This window comes from Eumetopias jubatus, unplaced genomic scaffold, assembly GCF_037043125.1.
Source record: "Eumetopias jubatus isolate StellerSeaLion01/CBP00866 unplaced genomic scaffold, mEumJub1_p1.0 scaffold_7, whole genome shotgun sequence".
Taxonomy (NCBI): Eukaryota; Metazoa; Chordata; class Mammalia; order Carnivora; family Otariidae; genus Eumetopias; species Eumetopias jubatus.
This window is the reverse complement of record NW_028274813.1, coordinates 127,051,178-127,076,438: the sequence shown is the minus strand read 5'-3', so window position 1 is coordinate 127,076,438 and position 25,261 is coordinate 127,051,178. Positions and strand designations below refer to the sequence as shown.

General features: G+C 43.7%; 1 protein-coding gene across 4 annotated transcripts in view; it reads left to right on the top strand.

Moving 5' to 3' along the window:
* AKAP13 (A-kinase anchoring protein 13) overlaps positions 1-25,261 on the top strand; it is a 319,382-nt gene that overhangs the window by 166,128 nt on the left and 127,993 nt on the right. For 2 of the 4 annotated variants that reach the window (XM_028122139.2, XM_028122135.2), the window contains exons 2-5: positions 1,262-1,460; positions 4,139-7,187; positions 8,141-8,227; positions 10,934-11,067. In XM_028122139.2, coding sequence (XP_027977940.1) covers positions 1,437-1,460; positions 4,139-7,187; positions 8,141-8,227; positions 10,934-11,067 — 3,294 coding nt within the window. In that variant the 5' untranslated portion in view covers positions 1,262-1,436. The remainder of the gene's footprint in view (positions 1-1,261; positions 1,461-4,138; positions 7,188-8,140; positions 8,228-10,933; positions 11,068-25,261) is intronic. The other 2 variants (XM_088024950.1, XM_088024951.1) reach the window with 1 other exon arrangement.

Below are 25,261 nucleotides of genomic sequence, written 5' to 3'. Positions count from 1 at the left end.
AAATCTTAAAGTCATAAGAGAAAATACGTTTATAGAACTCTACTGTATTTATGAGCAGGAGAAAAAAAAAATGTGTGTGTAAACGGACCCGTGCTGCTCAAGAGTCAGCTGTACTCTTCTACTTGAGGCCACTTTACTCCGAGCAGAGCAGCTCGGCAGGTCTGTAGAAGATTGAGCATAGTGTGTGCTAGGTTCATTTTCAGCAGCTGCTGGGGTGTCGCTCTCGAGAATAGACCTTACAGTAGTTTCCTTTCAGAACAGCCTTCATCATTACCTTCAGCCAGCGCACAATTACACAGTTCTAGGCTTCATAATATAGCATATAGTTAGTTTCAAATTCCAGTTACTATCTGGTGAGTTGTTCCTGACAGACAGGTATGATTTAGTAAATAAAACACTGCAGAGAGGGTTTCCTTGTCCTTTTTGTCGGTGTGTAGCATGTCTGTTACTTCTTCATGCTTGATTCTGTTTTACTTCCATTTTAAAACATGATGATCTCAAAGATCACCTTCCTCCTTCTTCCAGAATCTCTGGGATACTTTACCAATCTACTGGTTCATAAAGAGATTTCATGTTTTGGGGCCTATCCCAGAAATGTTTCTTTACATACCTGTGCCTTTGTCGGCTGTATTTGTAGATGAGGTATGTTTATGATGATATTAGCTGAGCAAGGTCATTCATTTTTTTAAAATAAAAAGAAAAATTTTAACTTGAAGTTCTTAGAACCAAGTGCTTCTTCATAATTGTATTGACAAGTATGATATGGTATGGGATCGTAGTCTTTGCATCGTTGACCTTGAGAGTTGCTAATGAAAGTTGGAGTGCCCTTGCATGGGTTATAGTGATTCCTTCTTCCCAATATAATCGACTGCAGTTAGCATGTGGTACAACCCAATTTAAGAGAAGTGCTTAATATAAGCCTTGCTTCTGTTGAAAACCAGGCTAAGACCATCCTCCTTACATTTCCTCATTAGTTGGGTGTTAGCATAATATTAACTATTTTAAGCTGCCAGGCCTCTCTTTATCTTGATCAAAAGAACATTCTCTGGGAGGAATCCTGCTGTTTTCATTTAATCCATTTGTGACCTCTTATGAGGTAGATGGAACAGTTACTTATATGCCTGGATCATTGGGGAACTCTACAAACCAGATTTCTGCTGCAGAGCCTCCAGAGCAGTGGGGTAAGACTGAGAGGAAAGAGCCCTGCCAGGGGTGAGGGAGCAGAGCATATGTAGACTAACCAGAGACTGCTTGCTTACAGGGAGAATGCTGGGGAACCAGACTCCTGGAGCAGTTTATCCTATGAAATCCCATATGGAGACTGTTCTGTGAGACATCATCGAGAGTTGGACGTCTATACATTAACCTCTGAATCCGAATCACATCATGAAGCCCCATTTCCTGGAGACAGTTGCACTGGACATATTTTTAAACTTATGAACATCCAGCAGCAGCTAATGGTAAGGAAGAAAATGTCCATTTTCAGGCTTTTGTGCCCTTGCTCTTTCTCCCAGTGAACCTTCCTATAATTAGAACATAGAAATGCTTTCCTCAAAGACTGTGGTACCGAAAGCAGTTCTAGCAGCATTAGATGTTACAGACACAGAACAGCAACAGGGGACTGGGAATTTTTCTTTTTTTTTTTGCCAGGTTTTTGAAATAATGGAAGATACATATACACCCTGCAGATACAGAAATATGCAACAACTAGAACTCAAATTTTCTTGGCATAAAAGGAAATTCGTCTGTTTATAAATTTGTCAGTTTAGCTTTATAAAGCTAAATGAGCAAAACAGTTTCTGAGATTGTTGCTAAAGAACAAGGACCACATTTACTTAAAAATAAAGCCTTTTCACAACTATTTCAATGAGTGATGATAATGTTACTATATTTAAATTGATAGTTGTATGGTAAAAAGATCACTAAAAAAATAAAGATTTTATAATCTACTCAAGCCTTCAAGATAAAGTTGTTGCCAGACGTAAAAACATTACAGACTCCTTGGTAGCATTTATTATGGAGAATATAAATGTCATATGGGTACATGTCTCTTGGCCATAACGTCTGAAAGGCTAAGTTTAGATAATTTTTCCACCCAGTTTATTTCAGAGCTGATTTGATTTGGAAAGAGCTTGACAATAATTTCATTTAAGGTCATCTAGGGTCAGCTCAGTACCAGAAGGAAAGTTGTAAGAGTACCAGTTACGAGCAGGGAGCAGGCATTATATTTGAGGCCATCAGGCCAAGACACTTTACCGCAGGGGTGTGTGGTGAGCCCACCTTTCCCTTTCTCGGTCGTGTTTGTGCCAGGACAGGTGTCCTTTTCTTTTCCTCTGAACGGCTTGCCAAGAGGCCCGATTTTTCCCTTGGAGCTCTTCTTACTAGTCAGTTGAAAATACCCCCTTGCAGGTGCTGGAGTTACTGCACGATATGGGAATATTTGACAGGAAACTGTGAGAAGTTAAAACTCTGACAGGATGCGTGTGTTAGGAGCTTCTAAAACAACACGTTTCCCCGAATCTCTCTTCTTTATTAAATGGAATGACCTGCTTTCATGATCTTGAGGAGACTAAAGGAGACTCTCACAGGAATGGGAGCAAGCTAAATTTGAACACTCTACAGAGCACACATAGCACAGAAGCTTTTAGCGAAAGTTTTTCTTGTACTCTCTTAGTAGAGAGACTTTAGTTGAGCACAACACATTGTATACTCGTACGTGTAAACTTTTACAGTAGACCTGGTAGGTAGACAGGACTAGTCTGATGCTGGAGAACTAGAAGTATTCTGAGGGAGAAGGTGAACGAGGGCAGTGCACAGTAGATATGTACGAGCTTATCACAGTAGGTCAGAGAATGGGGAAGAGCAAACAGATGCTTTAAAAATCATTTTTATTTGTTGAACAAATTGTAGTATTGTAGGAATTTCTGAAATCTTGAAAGAAAGGCAAACCCACCGTAAAGATGAGCTGTATTTGTTTTTTTTCCCATTTTTCCTCAGCCTTGTCTACATGTACATGTAAATTTTTCATACTTATGACCTTAGATTAACCCTAGGTTTTATCCATTTTTTTCAGCATTGTGTCATAAATCTGTATTTCAGCCTTTACCATGGTCTTCATAGTTAACAGCACGGCCTTGCCATCAGGTTGACCAACCATGATTTTTTTTAACCGCTCCCATATAGTTGGTAATATCTGTTTGTTTTTTAAAATACTGTAAAGTTGCAAAAAGCAGTTTTGACATGACCTATAGTATCCGCAAGCCACAGTGCTATCTAAGAATTATTGGGAATTGGATCTTATTTCATATTCAATACTAGACAACAGAGGAACCAGTTTTATCAAAAACAAAAGACTATCTGCCATGCCACTGTTCTTGAAATTATGAACCTGTCACGAAAAGTGGTACGCTAGACTTGAATGGAGCCTGTCTGGGGGTGGTTAAAGGACACTGTGTAACTCCTCAGTAAGAATTTCAGGTGCAGGCACATCGGCCTGCACCTTGCAATTGATGAGACTTTACCACACTGGTTAGGACTTCCTTTTACTCATATACATGAGGTGGAATGGAAGCCCCTCTGCTCCTCTCAAGACCCTATAAAAATATCTTTCTCAGCTGAAGATAGTCACTGTGGTTTTGTCAAATAAAGTTTTTGAGGGTCACCTTTCTAAAATAAGTTCATAATTTAGGAGATAGCCATGTTGTATATTCTTGACTATTTTATCATTCCAGTGGATATGTAGCTACAAGAGAGGAAAGTGCTTTCAGGAACAAGAGAAAATGTATTTGTATTTGTATTTTTTTTTTTAAGATTTTATTTATTTGATAGAGACACAGCGAGAGCGGGAACACAAGCAGGGGGAGTAGGAGAGGGAGAAGCAGGCTTCCTGCCAAGCAGGGAGCCCAATGTGGGACTCGATCCCAGGATCCTGGGATCATGACCTGAGCTGAAGGCAGACGCTTAATGACTGAGCCACCCAGGCGCCCCGGTATTTGTATTTCTTGAGATCAGTTTTTCATCTGATCTTAGGAGGGCTTGGAATGGCAGCGAATTCTCTCCGGCAGGAGTTTTGCTTCTGGGTGTCAGTGACATCTTTTCCCATGGGCAGCTTTTACAACTATCTTTCATTTCCTCCTAGAAAACAAACCTTAAGCAGATGGAAAATCCTGTGCCCTTAATGGTGGCGGCACAGGATCCTTCAAGTCTGCCCAGTGCCCAAGACCCAGATGGCCAGTTTCTTGGCTGCACGTCAGATCCTGGGGACGGCCAGCCACACTCGTCTCTTCCCGAAGACCCTGAGCACCCTCTGTGCGGCCACGGGAGCACTGTGGGGGAGATGGAAAGTTCCTCCTATTTGTCAGGTGTGGCTGAGGAAGAGAATACAGACTGTTCCTATGAGAAGGGAACCAAAGGTGTGGGGAGAGCCGGGGAAGAGGCGGAGCCATCATTGGCTGCAGACTGTGGAACGGTGTCTGAGCCAAGCAGCTGCCTGGGGAGCACGCCTGCTTGTGGAGGGGAGGGCACAGGAGACTTTCCATCCTGTGGAATCAGAAATGGAGAAACTGGAACAAAATCTTCTGCATTGGCCCCAGAGCAGGAGTCTCCAAAACCTGGAGACAGTGTTCTGCAGGGAGACATGGGCATGCAGCTGGGCACCGCTCCCACTCCGCATTTCTCTGGAGGTGACCTGGCAGTCAGCGTCCCAGTGACTGCAGGGGAGACAGAACGTGGTCTCCTGAGCTCAGACACCACCATCCAGAAGGACGTGCTTGAGGTAAGGGAACGTACAGAGGAAAAGTTTGAGAACTCTAATATCAGCACAGCTGGAGTCTCTGACGTAAAAGTCACAAGACAGCCTGCAGATAAAGCCTTTGTTCCAAACTGCGTCTCTGCCCCCGGCTGCCTGGATGGTAACAAACCTGCTGAGTCTTTACTTGAGTCTAGCAAGGGAGAAGCCTGCCCTGTGAAAACTGCAGAAACAGAAACTTCAGGAAGTTGTGAAGGGGGTGCTGGGCCTCCTGTGGATCAGAGCTCCCTGGTAGTTCCAGCTGCTGCAGAAGACACGGCTTCAGATGGGCTTGATCCTTCTGCTCCCTTGGCAGGCACAAGTGAGGCAGCGTCACCCTCTGCTCTGACCTTTCCCAGGCCACGAAAAGATGCGCCAAACCAGAAATCAGAACCTGATTCATCTCCCATTCAGAGCTGTTCTACAGCTGGAGGGGACACTCTGGGTGCCACCCCTGCCCGTGGGCAGAGCACAGGGACTTCTGGTGGCGTGCTTGCTGCGGGACACTGTGATGGCCTAGGTACCCGGCCTGAGAGCACTGGCCCAGGACTACCCCCCACGCAGCATCCCCCCCCGGCCTTCTGCTGTGAAGGTCCACAGGCTCACACAGCCACCGCTGGCCCTCTAAGATTAGACACCCAGGAACAGGTGGAATTTTGTCCTCTTGAAGTTTCGGATACAAAGGGCCACGGTAAAGATTTGAACCTAGGAACAGCTTTAACAAATATGCTTGAGGTGCCTCCACAGGCAGTTGTCCCCAAAGCCGAGAAAGAACTGGTGCCGGCCCGGGCAGTGACATCAGATGAGACTTCTCTGGCAAGCAGTCTAGGCAGTGAATCAGTAACCAAAGATGACGCACTTTCTCTTGTCCCCTCCCAGAAAGAAAAGGGAACAGCAACTCCCAAACTACATACAGCTACAGATAGTAGAGATGGCCCAGGCAGAGATTCGAGCGATCCTGATAAGCAGCCATTAGAAGACGGTGCCACGGGCCTACCTGCGCCCTCCACTGCTCTCCGTCTTCAGCCCAGCATGGGGAATACCAGTCCCATGGGACTTGGTGGGGAACATGGGGACCCCTGCCTCTCAGCAGCCCCTGAAGCCCTGGATATCGAGGGGGGCGGCGCTGACTCTTTTCCGCTACGTGCGGGTAAGGCCACTGTGGCCTCTGATTCCATTCTGACTGAACAAGGGAAAAATCTGGTGGTTCCAGAACTCTCTGAAGCTCAGGGACAAGATGGCAGGGATAAAGCAGTGACTTGTTCCTCAGGAACGTTTCACGAAGAGCAGAGAACACCACCTCCTGGACAGGAGGCACTGCGATTCTTTGGAGAGCCTAGCTCAGCCGCCTGTGCTGAGGACAGAGCACTTGAGCGCCATAATTCACTGGGCACACCCTCAGCCTGTCTGAACGCAGAAACTAAGCATAACAAGGAAGTGGCCCCACCAGTCTCGCTGCTGACTGAAGGTGGGGCTGCACAGAGCCTTGTACCACTGGGAGCAAGTCTGGCTGCAGACCCACGCCAGGAAGCCTTCGGTGCAGAGCAGAGCAGCTCGACTCCATTGCCAGGCCTGTTACCAGATGGGTCAGAGGCTCTTCCTGGCAATCGATCTTCTGCTCTGGATGTTGGAGTGCAAAACCCTGAATCCCAAGGTAAAGACACTGCTGGTGAGGTGAGCGGAAATGTGGGGTTGGATGTTGCCGTGGTTAGTGCTTTACAAGATACTGTCGGGGCCAGAACAAAGGCTGTATCACACAACGCCCAAGACCTCCTGATTTCAAAAGTCTTGAGCCAGGAGAAGATTATGATCCTGGGTTTACCAGGAACTTTAGCAGACAAGGGTGTGACTGACCTACAGGGCACTGCAGCTCCAGAGATGGTACCTCTCGGTTGGCAGGAAGCAGCCCACAGCTGTAGCGTGGCCGACTCCAGGGAGCAACAGGTGGATGCTGACGCACATCACGTCCCACAGCAGCCTCTTGCCAAAGAGCTCCCCACCGAGACCGGACTCTCAAGCAGTGGTGACCAGACCCCAGACAGGGCAAGGGGCGCTCCCCCTCTACCTTGTGCTGTGTCTCTGCCTGAGAGAGCAGACTCCATCGAGGAGGCTGCAAGTCGCATAGTGGAGGCCGTCCTAGACCAAGTCAAGTCCTCGGGAGCACTGATCACTGGTCCGGGGATCAGTCACATGTCACTGTCCAAGCCTTCAGAGTCTGGCCCGGTGACTGGGCAGCCAGAGAGCGCTTCTGCAGGGAAAGGGAGCACTTTTCCGCCTGGGCGGACCCCACACATGGGCAGTATCTGTGAAGAAGCCCCTGGCAAACTTGCAGGGGGTTTGGCTGAAAGGGAGGAGCCAGAGAAGATGGTTCTGCCCACTGAAGGATCTGAGCCAGCAACAGGTAAGCAAAGCAGAATACAGAAGTAACAGTTTGAGGGGCAAACTCCTTTAAGAGCCTCGGAGATATGCTGGTATAAAAAGGAGGCGTCTTTGTGGTTTAGAAGCGTCTTTTCATTCACTGGGTAAGTTGCCAAGTTAATAGTCACCCCCGTCAGGAGAGGCACATCCCCTCAGGGTTGGACAGATTTTGCTTCCTGTATTGTAGACTCCGGGCTTGATTGATTAAAGCCTGTAAGTCCTCCTCCGTCTGCCACCCCAGAGCAGTGGCAGTTTTGCTAACCGAGAAAATGGTCTCTGTCGCAGGTGCTCTACAATGATAAAGGAATTTAGCAGATGTTTTTATTCACATGGCTTGGTCCTTTTTTCTAGAACTGTGAAAAGCAGTGCTGAAAAAGTATGTTTTGCTTATAAGCCTGGAACACTTTTCTTTCCCTGTCATCCTAATCCGTATTCTGAGCAAATTTAGAGTCAGGGTGGTTTCATGAAACAGCTCTAAGTGTCGTTCTACACGAATGACCCTACATCCAAAATGGTGGTATTAGGTCATTGGGGAGGGCGGGGGCTGGGACAGGGGGAGGGGAACAGAGAGAACGCCCTCCTTTTCCTGCCCTCGGAGCCGACTTCCAGTTCCATTGCCTGTTGCTTTTGGGCAGCAGTCTGGGAATTCGGGACTGTGCGCAGTGCCGGGGACGGGATGCAGGGTGTCCGCCCAAGTCTGCTCAGCTGCCGTGACAGGGCACACGTTGTGTCTGCTTATCTCCGTGAAGCAGCTGCGCCGAGCAGATTGCTCACACAGCGGCCTGTTCCATCTGTGGGTAACCATGTGCAGAGAGAGAGAAGAGAAACTGCTCTGGCTCGGGGGAAATACACCATGTGAATAAAACTTCCTCCTGGGGGTTGAGGCTCAAGCCGAAGCTGGAGTCCGAGGTGGTATTGACTCCTAAATCATTGCAGGTCAGTTCGATTCGTACTTTGATGCCACCACCTGTCACCAGGTGCAGACAGAGGGCCTGTCTCCATGCTCACCCCCAGGCTGTGTGGGTAAGAAGTAGCTTGATTGTTTTTATTGGTCATTTGTTTTTGCTGCTCTTCCAATGTTTGAAAATCTCCTTAAGTGTAGTGTGTGTTAAAAGTGTGGGGGTGGGGCATGTAGAGAAATGAACAAAAAGAACCAGAAAAGAAGTTGCTTAGGAAAAAGAGCAACCTAAACACAGTGGTCCTCCCCTACCCCAGCCCTCAATAAAGGGTTTTTAAGCATTTATGATCTTTTTTTCCAGTTGAGGAATTTAAGAAGCCTTAGGTACTATAGTGTTTTTGGTGACTTGAGGTTTTTAGTTTTATTCGTGTTTTGGATTGTTTAGTGCTAGAAATTTGTTGGCTGCTATCTCAGGATTTAAATGAAAAGGTCTCAAATTTTTAAAATAAGATACAACAACAAGTCTATTTTGGGGGCCTTGGCAGGTTGACATTTCAGAAGAATGGGAGTGGCTGTAAGCTGATGCCTGGCTATGTGCTTTTCATTTGGGTGCTGTGTCTCTGGCCACATGGGCTGGAATTACTTGTCTTTCTGGCTCAGTAGTCTGAATTTAACCCAAGCAAGTGCAATTTATGTGAAGTTTGGGTCTCTGATACCCGGAGAGAAAAGGTAAAAACGAGGGAGAATTTCAGACTTTGAGTTTTAGTAGTATGTAGATAGGGTATAGATGCTAAGAAATGAATTTTAAGGTTTTAGGAAGGAAAATGAGTTGTATGAAGTTTCAGCTGTATCTCTGGGTTTAGGGTTGGTTGATGTGTGTGGGCGAGTTACTTGTTCTGCTACCAAGAGGAGTCATATGTGTTCAGTGCTCATGGTCTTACATTATAGAGAGAAGTAGCCAGTGACCAAGAAATAGGTGCTTTCTTCACGGAAAAAAAAAAAAAAAAGGCAGAATCGGGGAAAGTCGCGGGTCACATTGCACTAGAGAAAAAGCACCTGAGTGTGATCTCAGCCAAAGGGTGATTTTTGGGAAGTTTACCTTCCATTCATGGATTTAACCATACTGTTTTATGAGTGAAGAGACTTCGGTGTAACCTGTCACTTGGAAGGAGCCACATGGCACTGGCTTCTGTTTGTAGATGCGGCCAAATAGAAATCAACATGAGAAACTACAAATCAGAAGGAAGGGATGCAGCCCTTCACTCATCCTGGGCATCCATCACAGTGGTTTGGGAAGTTAGTCGTCCATGACTGAGCCAGGCCAGGCCCGCAGAGGTTGTCGGTGCCCCTCGTGATCTCAGTAATCAACTGCTCACAGTCGTGATTGTTCGCTGCTTGCCAAGATACATCTTTTCACTTGCTGGGTATAGGGTAATAAGGTTGGGGCAAAAATCACATCCCCAAATAAATAAAATAGAAGTAATCAACAACCCAGAAAAATTACTCTTATTTAGAAATGTTTTCATCAGTGAGCACTTCTAAGGTGATTGCTTCGATTTTTTTTTTAATTTATTTACATTTTATGAAATGTAACATAGATTTGGTTCTTTGGGCAAGGAAACTTGTTTGCCCACTTTTAAATTGCTATTAAGATTGTATAATTATAAATAAGGGAATTTATGAATGTTCATCTGTAGGAATGTAACTTTCCTAAACCTGAAGTTAGACCTTTGGGCATGTCACAGTGTGCTGTTAGAATAAACTCTGTTCTTTGGCGAAAGAAACTTTTCTGTCCTTTGGTGTGTGGAACATTTTTTTCTGCTAGAGTGGTGGCATGACAAGATTAAAACTGGCCACGGAAAAGTTTCCACATGAAATTGAGGTGATAGTTCTATTTTCGTTTGTATTATCAAGGTGAATTTTAAACGTTCAATCATCAGCCCCCTTTAAAAAAAAAAAAAGTCAAAGCTTAAATTTGCCTCAGACATCAAGTTATCACTTCCTTCCTGTATTTGCTTGACCATATGGTGGTCAGGTAACAAAAACCACTACTGTTCGGTCTAGTGAGTATAATTCTAAAGAAAACATATAAAAACATTTTCTTAAGGAATTCCTTGGGGTGCCTGGCTAGCTCAGGCCGTGGGGTGTATGTATGACTTTTGATCTCAGGGTTGTAAGTTCGAGCCCCATGTTGAGTGTAGAGATTACTTAAAAGTAAAAATCTTAAAAAAAAAAATTCCTTGTTTGTGATTGTTTTAGTTGGGGAAGAAATAAAAATTAAAATATAAAAAATATATTATTTACTAGAATACTCCAGTCTTGTCCGTTGCAGTGATGGTTAGATGAGAGTGTGCAGTATGTTTTTAAAGAAAGACCCTTCTTAAAGGTTTTATCTCATTCTCGACAGATCTTTCCTCTTTGTCCTATGCAAATATAAACATCTCTGGCTTCTTTGATGATGATCAAGATGGACTAGTTAGCTTCAGCTGTTAATCTGTTTCCTTAAAGCTTGTGAATTTACTTTCCTATATGCAGTCAGCACCACACTCACGGGTTTGTCAGAAGTCAGTAGTGAAAATGGAAGTTCAGTAGACATTGAAGTGCATGTCTGCTTAGCTACAAATCCATACAGAGGCTACGGAAAAACCATGCGGACCTGGTGATAAAGGAATAGCTCAGCACGGGGCCTGAAATGACACCAGCTCCAAATGAACACTTTCCCATTTAACGCAAAAGCAAACAAAACACGTGAAGCCTGATGTGTTGTGTAAATACTAAGACACAGGAACTGATTTTTCAGATGCACTTTGTAACCGCCTTGTTCTCTTCAGAAATGCCAGACTTGAAAGCTGCAGACGAAGTGGATTTTCTGAGTAATACCAGGGCGAGCTCGGCTTCTGCAGAGGTGGCCGTAGGAGACCCAGCCGCCACACCTGACGTGAAGCAAGGCCTGGCGACCCGGGCGGTAAGTGGCATTAAGTCTGTAGGGGCACAAAATGTATTTAGCCTGGTCTCTTGTGTCTGATTTATGGCCTTTGTTTGTTTGTTTGTTAGGGGAACTTTTTCTTTTTAACAATAATATTTCCCCCCTTTTCTCTTGTCCCATCGCGTGTAGATGTGGCTATGTTGCTGCGTTCAGCTTTCATACACAGCATGCACCACCCAGCATAGTTTTGGAACGGGCCCTTCTGCATGGGTCCCTTGGAGATTGTAATGAAAAAGATTTGCCCTGTGAGCACTGGACTTGAGTTTGTCATCATGTTTAATGTGTCACAAAATGAGAGTTACCACCAAAAGGGATCTAGTAACCCTTCTTAAACCTGACTGTTAGAAACTGATAGCAAAAAATAAGATTTTAACTTAGAGTTCACTACTAGCTGTCTAAAATGTGCAGTATGTCATTTTTAGTGACAAAAAAAGTTCACTAGTTTTTTTTCATAACAGCTTTATTGAGTTATGATTCACACACTGTAAAATCCACCCATTTAAGTGCACGGTTTAGTCGTTTTCAGTAGATTTCAGAGAACCCGTCACCACTGATGTCAGAACGTTATCATCACCCCAGAAAGAAACCTCATATGCATTAGCAGCCCATCCCTCCCCACTGTCTGGCTCCTGGGTGTCCCTCATCTCCCTTCTGTCTCCAGCATCTGCCCATTCTGGAACATCACATGGGATTATATAGAACTATGTGGTCTTTCACAAGTGGTTTCTCTGACTTAGTTTACTGTCTCAAGGTTGAACCATGTTGTAACGTTGGTTAATAGTTTCTTTCTTTTCATTGCCAAGTAATACTCCATTGTATGGATAATTGATCTCTGTGTTTCTGCTCTTAGGCTGTTACGAATAATACTGCTAGGAACCTTTATGTACAAGTTTGTGTGGATATATGTTTTCATATACCCAGTAGTGGATTTGCTGGGTCACTGGTAATTCTATATTTAATATTGAGTAAGTTTTCAAAAATGTTTTTTCCTCAGGTTCTTGCGATTCTTTTTGTTTAAAGGTATTAACTTAAAACAATGAAACAAACTTGTTGAGAGAAACAGTGCTCTAAGCTTTAGAGTCCTTGCTGGTTAATTAAAAAAAAAATAGGTAAAAAAACTCTTTGGAAGCTGAAAATCAAGTTATAAGACTAAATCATATTTCCCCTCAGAAAATCACTCTTCTTTGTCTAGACTTGACAGGGCCCTGTTTTTGCTCTTCAGAGGGCTACGTGGTACTTTTTTCTTAAAGTTGCCCCAGTAGGTGAACAGAACTGTACCCTTCCAAACTGTTTCAAGTGTATGAATTGTGATAAACAAGCTTATTTTATTGGAGTCCAGTGGTAGGGAGGTGCGGACTGCTGTAACCCACTCCTCATTACAGATAATGTTCATGACTAATGCCTGGGCGGCTACTTGTTAGCGAGCAGCATTCAGACCAGTGTTGCTCTTGTCCCTGGGGAAAGAAAAGGGAACACACCCTGCATGGGTACATGTGTGTCTTTGTTTCCAGAAGCCCCTAAAAAAGGGAAGGAACAAACTCACATCCTTGAATTCAAATGCCTGTTTCGTAGTCTTCCATCCTGACCTAGTACTAATCACTGTCGCTGAGGACGGCCTGCTGCTTGGCCGTAGGCCCTTTCCTTTCCCATGAGGGTTACCTCTATCCCGGTTTTATCGTGTCTGTTATAAAGAAGGAAACAAAATGGTATACTGTTTTTTTCCTCTCTCTCTCTCTTTCCTCGTCTCATTTTTCCTCTGGTTTTAGAGGAGTGGAGAGAGAGAATGCCCCTCTGGTTGGTCAGCATGTCTCATTTTCCGGGTGTGAGGATCAGACCCTCAGAGAGTGCCATGACCAGCCCGAGGTCAGACCCAGCCAGAATGAGAGCGAGGAGCTGGATTTCTACCGACATGGCAGGGGCTTCCCTGCTGATGGCCGCAGGCTCTGTGAGCAGGGTTTCTGAGGAGTGGCCCTGGGCATCTGTGACCTGTCGGTTGTTGGGAAATACTGGTGCCTTCAGCGTTGTGTCTGCCTCCGCTTCGCAGAGTTGGAGACGACCTGTGTCCCTGTGTCCTCAGGTCTAGCAAGTGCCGGGACGTGTGCTCACAGCGTTGTTGGTCCCGATGTGATGTCTGGCCACTCCCCTCCCCTCCCTGTTGCTCTGCAGCACTTGCCCTGTTTGCTGTGGAGTGAAAGGATAAATCGTGAGCACACACTTGGATGTTCCCCGTGTCTCACTTTCTCGTTTCTCTTTCCTGTTGATCTCTTCATATACTGTGTTCACTGTGTAGGTTTTCAAGAAGTCCACAAACTTTTGGTAAAGGACAGAGAGTAAATATTTTAAGGCTCTGTGGGACAGGCTGTGTCACGACTCGTCAGCTGTGCTGTTTTAGTGTGAAAGTAGCCACAGGCTACATGTAAACAAGAGTGTGACTGGGTTCCAATAAAACTTCATCGATAGACCCTAAAATTTGAACTTCACATAAAGTGCGGGTCATGAAATACTCCTTTTTGAACAATTTTTTTTGTCACTCATTTAAAAATGTAAAACCTACTCTTGGGATTTTTCATGGGCTACACAAAACCATGCGTGGGCCCCTGGCCTAGAGAACGCTTGTGCACCAATGGATGAAAAGAAGGAGAAAGCAAGTACACTTGTTTTCTTTTCCACATTGTTCTGTTTGTTTTGTGGTGGAAACGCTCAGTGTTAGACTGCACGTTGGAAGGCAGAGAGTTTGCTTCTGGGTCTCTCCTGAATTAGCTTTTTGACTTAGTCTCTCCAGAGAGTGTGGCTTCCTTGACTCTCTCTACCTTCTGGCCTTACCACCCTGGACTGTGTGTTTGTAGTCTGAAAAGGGTTACTTTTCACCCTGAAAGGGTGAGCTTGAGGTTGTAGTGGAGGGTGGAGTGGCATTAGTTTAATATTATTTAATCCTATCTTTCTGACACATGCCCAGGCTGTGTGTTGACCTTGGGAACAGGCCAGCCGTTGCTTCACTGAATTACTGCTTCATGGAATCATCCTCTTGCAGTTTTAAAACAGAAGTTTATATCTTATGTTACTGTCTTGAAAACCTGGAACGGTGGTGCATTTATGGCAATTTCCTAGTAAATGTAAATGAAGAATCCATTCAGAGTTCTTAGAGGACTCTCCCTGTTCCGTCACCTTCTCTAAGCACCGAAGTGTCAAAGTGCACACAGCCCTCTGCTGAGTGTAGCACTACCAAGTATTTAAGGAATTTTGCATTCCTTCACCTGTTTGAGCATCGTGCTGTACACAGACCCTTACGTGAGAGGTCAGTAATGCTTAAAATCGTGGTTCATAAAGGAATTAGTATCAAGATGAATGCTTGCATTTATTCTCTGAGGAAGTATAGGTATGTGTTAAATGTTGCAGGTTTCTTGGTAGACGATAGGTGGTCCAAGGAGATACTTCACTGGGTTGAAAATTGTTCACAGTTTAGGAGTCCAAGTCATTCACTTACACATACCATGGCCTATTCTCATTAGTCATTTCATCAGCATTTTATGGTTGTGGTTTGTTATTAAGTATTGCTGACGCTTTAGTACTAGTCACAATTTAATATTCAACATTATCCACTCTTAAATTACGGGTTTCAAGGTTCTCAGATTACCTTTCATTGCCTTCCCCGCCCCCAGCCCCCGTGAGTTAATATATGTCAATCACTTAGAACAGGGCCTGGCATACAGAAGGTACAGCTTTGCATCTCCACTTATTTAAGTGGCCAGTGGCATATGATGGTTCCTAAGTCAAGACACAGTTTGTGTTTCTCTATTATTGTTATAAAAGCTTCAGGAATAACATCAGACATTAATTTGAGTTGGGAGACATGGAGCTTGTTGTACCTCTGGGAGCTTTAGAATTTGAATGGACCTTAAAGACTCTGCAGTCTCAACGTTTTTACTTTATAGGAGAAGATGGTTTTAGGATGGTTAAGTGACTTGACTTATTTCACAACTAATTAATCTTTAAGCTAGATTAGGACCTAACTTCTATTTTAGTAATGTTTCTCCTATACTGTGGTTTCCAGAAAAGTCAAACTGGGAGGTTATACTTTTCAGGAATCCAATTCACCTGGATGGGTTTTTGCATTCTACCCCAGAATGATGCTTACACATACTAAGACTCTAAAACCATTACATTATAGTACTGTGTTTTTCAGTGATGGTTGGAAAAATTCCTTTGGCCATTTTAGGACATAAGTGATTCACTTTAAAATAAGTCTCATGTTCTTATCACAGTCTGTTAGCTGTAGCTAAATATCACCAAGATACTGTTTGTCCAAAGAGTTGGCTTTTGTTGCAGAAATTACTGAGATTTTCCAGACCTGCCTTTTATTTCCTAAAGAATGCTATGAGTAGGTATAGAGATGACATTGGATACTTAGGTGCAGAATAGAAAGCCTTCTGGGACCATTCTTTTTGAGAATAGCTCCATGGTGATCAGGAAAGAATTCTGACTTCTCCCCTACCTGAGGGCTGCAGACCAGCACACTCCATGTCTTATGGGATTCTTTACCCTTCAGTATGTGGCCAGGTGCATTGGGAAGGAACTTGCTTCCCTGGGGTGTCTGTTCATTGAGGTATCTCTATAATAACTCCTTTTCCAAATGCTCATTGCATAAGCTTATTAGCCATTTGGAACAGTTAATTCAGCAGGCCCATATATCTTATCAGGATGCCTATGGTCCTAGCAGCCAAACACTCAAGCCCAAATATGCTCAAGCACAACTATAAAATCCCATATGTTTATTAGGTTACTGGGAAAGTCGACTCTTCATTTAACACACAGTCCCCAATCAAGAAAGCAATGTAAATCAGAACCATTCTCCCTTTTTTAATAACTACACAGCAAAACATCACATTAACTGAATTTCCATTCCTAATTATTTTTACAAAAATGTGAATATTTCAGGGTTGTGGAAAGGGCAGTGTTGAACTATTTCCAGTTAAAATCTTGAATTCTGCGTGTATTTCTGTTATTTTTAATGGAACGCAGTGTTTTCTTTCTCTTGTCTCAAGGGGGCGAGCTTGCATTTCCATCTCTGGTCCAGGAGTCTGGCTAAAAGCTTTTGCTTTATGTGGCTGGTCACAGCCTTCTTGCTCAGGTGCCGTAGGAAAATATGGCAGCTCTCAGGCTGTTTGGTAACTAACCGGACAAGCCTTAACACTGACACACAAAGTGGCGTACACACCCTACCCTCTTAAGTTTTCAGTTTCAAGAAAGGTCCTTTTAACGATGTCTCTGCTGTCATATTTACATATATAGTTTTGTGGCTTGTCACCTAGGGAAAGGCAAATTGGCCTCTTTACGAGAGCCACCAGCTCTTCTCTGCATGTATTTGGCATTTAAGAGAGCCAGGCCTCCCCAATTACCCCTTTTGGGTCTGGTGCTAGAGCTAGCTTCAACCACAGGAAAACTCAGTCCTCAGCTTTCTCATACAGATTTTTTGGAGATATTCTTTCTCTGCATCTCCTCTGACATGGAGTATTTCCGGGAAATTCTGGAAGTTGCAAAAAAGAAGTGCCTCAAAGAACTATAGGTTCAGGCTGTAAAGTCAGAAGTTAAAAAAGTATAACCTTAGTGTGAAATAATCTGTAGATAATATATGGAAAGGTGTAATTTAATGATCTGACTCAAGGTTTTTAAGTGACCTTGAACAAGTTACTTAATTTCTCTGGCCTATTTTCTCCTTTGTTAAAATGGTTAGAGACTCTCTGAAGTTTCTTCCAGCTCTAATTGTGGACCAGTTGGTCAAATGTTGGGGGGTATATCTTATGTGTTGGACCAGAAGGACAATCATGAAGGACTTTTTTTTCCTTAAAGTATAATTGACACACTATGTTACATTAGTTTCAGGTGTACAACACAGTGATTTGACAACTCTGTGCGTCAGATTACATGAGAGACTTTTTAAAATCACACTATTTAATGGCCAGATTCCTAGCTAATCACTTGCTCCTTGAACAGTTCCCAAGATATTTTGCTCTGTAGTCTTAAATTGTATTAATAATCTACTCCCCCCCACCCCACACACACAGAGAACGGCTTGATCATAGGTTATATGTGCATTTTGAAAGGGCATGTGTCTTTTTTTTTTTTTAATCTTCTGTTGGGACAAAAGAACCAAATCTGATTCTTATCACTCTGTTGGCCCATTTCTTACACTCCTCATTTCACTTTTGTTCATTCTTATCTCATTATTTTGACAGTCAAGGATAGTAGCCAAGCATAATGGAAAGTTTGTGGAGCCAAATAAACCAAAGTTTTAATCCCAGTTCTGCCACTTGATCTGCCGCTTTGATCCATTTGTTTAGAGACTCAGTTCCCTCATCTGTAAATTTGGGTTAATGATGTCCTCTTCAAGAATTGTTTGTACGAACTAGAGTTAGTGGAGTGGCTAGCATGTAATAGGCATTTTATTAGCGGTAGGTGTAATTCTAACCCCATTTTAACCTAAGAATTATCAGACCCACGCTTAAGACTGTGGATGGATGATTTTAGGTAGGTGATGGTTAAGATGGTCTTGGAAGAAATTACCAATTCTGTCAGGCCATAGTGGTCAATTATCATGCCACATGCTGTTTTTGTGAAGGGGGTGCACTAACTTATTCAGTATTTGTTTGAGCACATGCTCACTGAACTCTGCTAGGCCTTAGGTTTGCTACAGTGAAAACAGGTCAGTCTGCATTCAGAGACTCTTATTCCAGTGGGAAGAGACGGTTATCAAACCAGTAAATTAGATACAGGCTAGTAGTGTTCAAGTAGAGATAAACATAGAGTTGCTCACAAATAGTTATCTTTCAGTGAGATAGATGATACATTCTTCTCTCCAGGTTCCTGTGCACACCCTGGAGGGAGGAAAGTTTCTAAAGAATGGTGTGCTATTTTTACAGGGTTTACTTCACATGGTTTTCCAGGTTTCATTTTAAAAGCGGATTGATTGTTTTTTTGTGAGTGAAGATATGTGCATGCTATCGGAAACACAGGCTTGGCCATACCTACTCTTTCTACTAGTAGACTTGGAAGGGCCACCATCAGATGCTCTCTTAGAAAAATACTGTATCGGGGCGCCTGGGTGGCTCAGTTTTATCTCAGCTCAGGTCTTGATCTCAGGGTGGTGAGTTCAAGCCCAACATTGGGCTTCACACTGGGCGTGGAGCCTACTTAAAGGAAGAAAGAAAGGAAAGAAAAAAAAACCTATTGCTTTTGATCCTAAGTTCTGTGTTCAGCTTACTGACATACACATGACTTTGCAGCCACTTGTTTTTGTCTCTTAAAAGAGGAAACTTTTGTCATAGAAAAACTGAAAGAAAAATGTCATTTGATCATTTGATTTGTGAAGAAAGGCTCAAGTCCTTCTCAGGGATACACATGACTGGGGATGTCACAGATTTCTCATACTAGGTTTTGATTATGTTAAGATGCCTGGTGATGTCTTGCCTCTGGTTGGCCGCCATCAGGGTAAACGTGTGCCCCGTGTTTGGACTTGTTGACTTTATCCAGAAAGATTTCAGGGGTACAGATTTCAGATATTTCTCATCTCTTCAGGCTGCTCAGTTTTGGGATCTAGCTTGTGGCCTTGATTTTGTTCATTTAGTAAGCATTAAATGAATGCCTTCCCCTTTCAAGATATTGCATTGAGTAGCTAGGGTTTTTTTTAGAAGTTAAATATTATCCCTGCTTCTGATTTATTTAAATAAAGCACGCATGCGCAGACATAATCACAATATGTGGATGCAGTGTGAGAGACATGCCATAGGAACCATTAACATGCTTTGGAGGTTCACAGAGAAAAGACTTTTTTTTTTTCCAAGTGGGCTCCATGCCCAGTGTAGAGCCCACCGTGGGGCTTGAACTCAGAACTTTGAGATCAAGACCTGAGCTGAGCTAAGAGTTGGACGCTTAACCAACTGAGCCACCCAGGTGCCCAGAGAAATGACTTCTTGAGAAGTGCTCGTGTGAAATGTAGTAGGGTTTCCTTAGTAATAACCATGTTGTAACACATATGGTGTAAATATTCAGTGGAAAGAATAGGGATAGATTGAGGGAGCCTTTGATGTGCTTTCCAGCCTCAAACAGCCAATTCTGTTTGCTTTCACTCTGTACTTGGCCCCTCGAAGATCATAGAATTGCTTAAGAATTGCCAGAAATGCCCCAATTTGCAAGGTAACTGTGACCTGGCAGTAATCCAGGTTGAAAAATCCCATTAGGAAACTAAGAAAAGTAACATTTACTGAGTATGAAGAACAGAAGTGTTTGGTAGTATGTGAACCACATGGGAATTAAAGAGTGGTACCTTTGTGTAAATATTTCCATTCAACCAGCGTCAATCCGTGTTTCCCCCACCTTGGCCTCTTTCATTTCATGCAGTGATATGGGCGTTTTGCTTCCCTTCCAAGGACCCCGCCTCCCCAAACCCGTGTCACTGCTTGTGAACCTAGAGGATTAATGTGACATGGTCTTAAGTATTACCTCAGTGCCCCATATGTAGTCTTCCAGAAAAAGTCAGTTAATGGTAAAAATACCTTCCATGACATTCAGATGAGCATATTTAAAATACCCCGAATTTAAGCCTCACTCAGAAGTCCGAGTAAGCTAGAATATTTATTATGTTGATCTTCATTATCTATAGTTGGCATTCTGTCCTGAGTCATCAGGATTGACCTATATTTAAGAGTTTTGAAAGCCTACGCCTTCTGGTGTTGGAGTTTGGGATTGAACTGAGGTATAGTAATGAAGCAGGTTTTTCTTGTGTGGTTCTTGGATTTCTCTTGAAGGTAGTTGCAGAAGATGACTTCTGAAAGTATTTGAACAAATAGTAGGAATAATTGGAATAAATGTAGAGCTTCCCAAAGTGGACACTGTGGAAAAGATTTGGATGTATAAATTTGACTTTGACCTTTCATTTATTTGAGATACATACCCATACGTGTGTGTGTGTGTGTGTGTGATTCTTTTGCAGCATAGAACATGAGCTACCTTACAAGCTGCATAGGATCTGGGAAATTTTTGCTCAACCCCTTCTTTGAGGCAGGAAAAAAAAATGGAAAGGGAGATAATTAGTAGAAAACTATGAATTACTCTATTGCTTGGAATCTTTTTGAAGAAGGCTAAAGATCACTAGAAAAATGTACTTGGTTTGGAGATGTCCCACCACCCCCTTGGTTTGTTTGTAAAAATACAGTGCTAGGGGATCATAAGATATGCAATGGAGCCAATTGAAAGTCTTTTCTGTTTATATTCCAGATTATCTAACTACAGGAATCCAGAATCTTCCAGAAATCATTATAGAATCTTAGTGTAGGGAGGAACTGTAGTCTTTATCATGCAGTCTGAACCCTTTAATTTGCAAGGAAGGAATTTGAGCCCAGAGCACTCAAAGGGACTGCCATTGTTTGCCCAGCTGGTTAGTGCCAGAGCCAGGCCTAGGATCCTGAACCCTGGGGTCAGTCTTGTGTGGTGGTCCAGCCTCTCCGTCTTGCCCACCTCTGCCTCAGAGATCAGCTCCCGTCACTGCAGTCAGCTCCTCAGTGTCACAGTGGAAGCTGAGGCACCCTGCGAACCTCTCCCAGTGTTTCTGCTGATTCTCAGGCCTGTGCTTACTCGCTGTGGGCGCCCCTTACGTAGCAGCACCTTGATGGCTCAGTGACCTTGTGCTATCTCATTAAGTCCTGTTCTCCCCGCCCTTAAACTGAGAGACATTATAGAAGGGCACAGCTGAATCTGTGCCTCAAATCCTGTGTTATGGCTGACACGCTGTATGCATCTGCTGCCCAGGGCGGTGGGGTGGGGGGTACTCTGGAGCACGTCCTTCAGCACATGGCCATCTCCCATAGATTTCAGGGTGCTTGTGGCTGGGCCACATGCAGGTCACGAGGTAGGGCAATCTGGATAGATTTGAGCATCCTACCTCCTTGTCGCCTTCTCCTTTCCAGAGTGTGGCATCTTTATAAATTCCATATGCTCGTTCTGGGTTAGCTTCCCTGTAACGTAATGAGAACTTTTGCCTACCAAGGCAGGGGGCCTTTAGTTCCAAACGAGCCCACATGAGTCACTCAGGAGTCCAGTAGGTTGGATGATGTTTTCTGGCAATCTCATAGGAAATGAATGACATGAAAAAGGAGAAACGTGGTGCTTGCCGTGTCCTTCACTGGGGCCACATCCCTGTAGCCCTGGAAAAAGCTGAATTGTAGGATCCCCTATCCAATGCCCTTCTTCTCTCTGTTTCTGTGGAAATAATAACTTATGGAACATGTGCTTGTGGTCGGTTTCATTTCTGACATCATCAATTTATTTCTTTGCCGTCCTTCCTCATTATTTTGCCACCAACCAAAAATTCTATCATACTCATTTTCCCCACTGAATCATCTATAAGCTAAGCTCTTTTTATGCAGAGGGGCCTGGGGACAGAGAGTAGGTTGGCATCGGGTCTCTCCTTGCCATGCTGGGCTAGTGGGTCAGCTATAGGTCTTGTGAGATTGGACCAGGGTCTGGCCAATCTGGAGGCCGATGAGTGACAAGAAGCACTGAAGTCCATGTAGTGTGTAATCTCCACTTTGTGGGCAGCAGGACACTCATTCTAAGAGGCTCAGGAGTTTTTCCTCTCATTCCACCCCTATGAGGCCAGGGACTGTGGGAAGCCACAGACAGGCTTGTCAGCAGGGAAGCATGGAGAGAAAACACACACACACACACACACACTCTGTGGGAAGCCACAGACAGGCTTGTCAGCAGGGAAGCATGGAGAGAACACACACACACACACACACACACACGCATGAGTTCCTTTAAACATTTATAACAAAGATTCCAACAATCAATTATGCTGTTAGAATGTAGTCCTTTGCTGCAGGAGTTACTATTTCGCATTTCCAAAACTAAATCGAGGCTTTAATTTGCAGACTTACGCTGTTTTGTGTACTGAACATTGTAAGAGAGAAACTCGGGATGCCATGATGGGCAAAATGAGTAAGAGATATCCCATCCCACAAGAAGTTCTGTTGGGAGAGATGAAGTAATGAAGCAGGAGTTGACACCTGGGTCATGGGAACTGGGAGAAGGAATTATCCATTGTTTATGCCTGTCTGCACCAGTGTCCCTCCTACTGTTCACTTTTGGTGGCATTAAGTGGAATACTGCTGAAATGTTTCACTCAAGGGATTTTCCCCCGTTGACAGCATTGCTAGCCTTAAAATAGGGAGTCAGTCTTTTCATTCCAGTTCCAGAAAGTGATGCATGTGTCATGATTGTTTGCCATGGAGCAGTTCCTGTCCCTATCTCCACCATACACAGCACAATAGGCTCTGTTCCTTCCTAGGAGTCATTAGGTTTCCCTAATGGGATGATCTAAAGGAGAAAAACAGAGCTCTGGCCCCCCTCCCTCATTAGTGCTGAAACCTGGTGCTGTGTCTGCTTCACATCAAAGTCCGTGGGTTGTTTTTCTCCTTGTCTGAGACTGTTCTTTCCTCCTCGAGTCAGGAAAAGGACTTAAATCCTGGTTTTCTTGACATGAAACTTTAATGCAGTTGCTATTGCAGTCTGAATCCATTGAAAGGAATACCTGCAAGATGTGAGAAGAGATGATTTCAAGACTGGCATAGAACAGAATGTGGACAGTGCTCTTAGGTTTGCTTTTTAAGTCAAAGGGTGTGTCCTGTAGGCTTTGGGAAAGAGCTTGTCATTGGCACAGCCCAACCCACCCCCAATGGTCCCACAGGCTTCTGTGAAGCCAGTGGAGGTTCTTGAGAGATGCTGGACAATGGTGAATGCAGATGATTGACATCTGCCAAGTAGTGTCATAATTAAAATGTATCTCTCCCTATTCACTTTGGTTTTAGTCTCATACTCGGAGCTGCTGTGGTTTTAGCTGTTCCTGGAGAAGGAAGGGGTTAGCAAGCTCATCAGGGCTTACTGATGCCAAGTTTACTTATCCTTGTTTTGTATTCCTGATGAAGAACTCTACTGCCATGTGTCTGTTTCTTGGCATGGCTCTCTGGGAAGGAGGATGGGCTAAACAAACAAAAACAACAAAATAATGCATGGCCTTTTAAGAATATGATCTCTAGGGGCGCCTGGGTGGCTCTGTCAGTTGAGCGTCTGACTCTTGATTTCATCTCAGGTTGTGATCTCAGGGTCATGGGAATTGAGCCCCTCATTGGGCTCTACACTGGGTGTGGAGCCTGCCTGAGGTTCTCTCTTCCTCTCCCTCTTCCTCTGCCCCTCCCCCTACCCACACTCTGTCTTTAAAAAAAATAATAAAATGAATATGATCTCTGAATCAGTCTTGTTTTTGAAAAGGCTTAGACACTCTGTGGGTTCTCTAATACAAGCCATTTTGTTGGTGCATAAACATGAAGGTGCCTTTAAACTGACTGATGTGACAAGTTGCCTTGATCCTTCCTCTTCAAGACTAGTCAGTGGGAGCTTGGAGCAGGAAGGAGGGAGGTAGCAAAAAGGAAAGGGAAGATGAAGGCGAGCTTGCCCTTGGGGGAGTGCGGAAGGGAAAACAGAAGGGTGACTGAACATAAAAATCTCCTGAGAGCATCTGCAACTGACCGAGCTCTAAAGGCTTGAAACTAGGCAACAGCTGTGGGAACACCCAAGCTGCCTGGTTCTATAGCAGTTGCTGGTGTATCTTCTTGTAATTTATCACCCGCATAGAGTGGGAAACGTGGGATATAAAATGAGAGGTTTTGATAAAAGAAGAAGAAAGGATGCAGACTTCTTCCTCTGGAAAGGATTTTATCACATAACCAACTAATTTAGTCTAACGAAGGGAGATAATTGTACAAATCCATAAAGAAGTAAAAAGTGGGACTTGTCAAATATTTTTAAAGGCAAAGCTCTTAGTTTTGGGCATAGTTCCTCACAGGAAATGTCAGCAGCTGTTCTGCCTAAGTGGAGGCATTGCTGGGCCATCGCTAAGGTAGTAGGACTTGATCAGCATTCATTTCCACAAAACAAATGTTCCTTTAGGAAGTTCTTTCTAATAAACAAATAGTAATTAAAACATTTGACGACTGCATGCCATTGATTTTACATTTTAACGAGGTGTCCTTTCCAAAGGAGTACATCTCTGCCTGCCTCCCATCAAAAAGCATATATACTCTGATGACCAAAGGGAGTAGCTGAACTGAGAGACAGCTCAGCTTTGGCAGAGAGAGAAAATTGTATGAAGTCTTCTACCACGTTTTTAACTTCCATTCCCTAGAGTTGTGGCCTGTTGTTCCTCATATTACCTGCCCCAGGAATGAAGACCCTCTCCTAATGCGATCAGAACATTTCCTCTCCACGGAACCTGTGACAGGTGAATCTTTCTGGAATGGCACATGGACATAAAGCCTTCAGTGCTGGAGCTTTGATTGGAAATCGTTGCTGCAGTATATTTCTGAAATGCCAGTGCAGTTGGCTGGCAAACACTGGACACAGTTTGTCTTCCTCTTGATGTCTCACAATTAATGATGGCATTGCTGACTGTTGCATGAAAAAATGTACCTCAGTGGACACTAATCCTGCTAGTCGTACAGGAACTTGCGCTAAAGAGTTACTCGCCTCAGTTTACCTGTTGGTCATTTGCCCCGGTCTCTCAAAAATGGAATGAGACCTATTCAGCCATATGGTCACCTAGGAAGCACCTCCCCGCTAAGTCCTTTCTCACGTAGATCATGGAAACAGTCTTTTCCTAAAGAATTTTATGCACCTGTCAGAAAACAGTCTTTGCTTTTCATTCCTGCTGTAGTTACTTTTAATTCGTCAGCTTCATTCAAAATATTATGAAATCGTTTGGGCCTAACTTCATCTGTAACTAGAGGCATTGGCTTTCATGCAGTCTGTTAAGCTAGAAAGCTTTCATCCCACATTGCCAATGCCGGTCCCCATTTTTTTTCTGTCAAATTTAATTAACCTGTTGCTTCAAACTCTGATTTAGAGGGTTCATGTTCTCATCCTTTCTCAACTGGATTTGCTGGTTTCCTTACCACTGATCTCTTTCTACCTTATAAATATCTCAGCAGTTCTTCAACATTTTGGTCTCAAGATCCCGTTATGCTTTTAAACATTATCAGGAACTCCAGAGAACTTTTGTTTGTATGAGTTATACCTACAAATATTTACCACATTAGAAATTAAAACCGAGACATTTAAAAAGTAT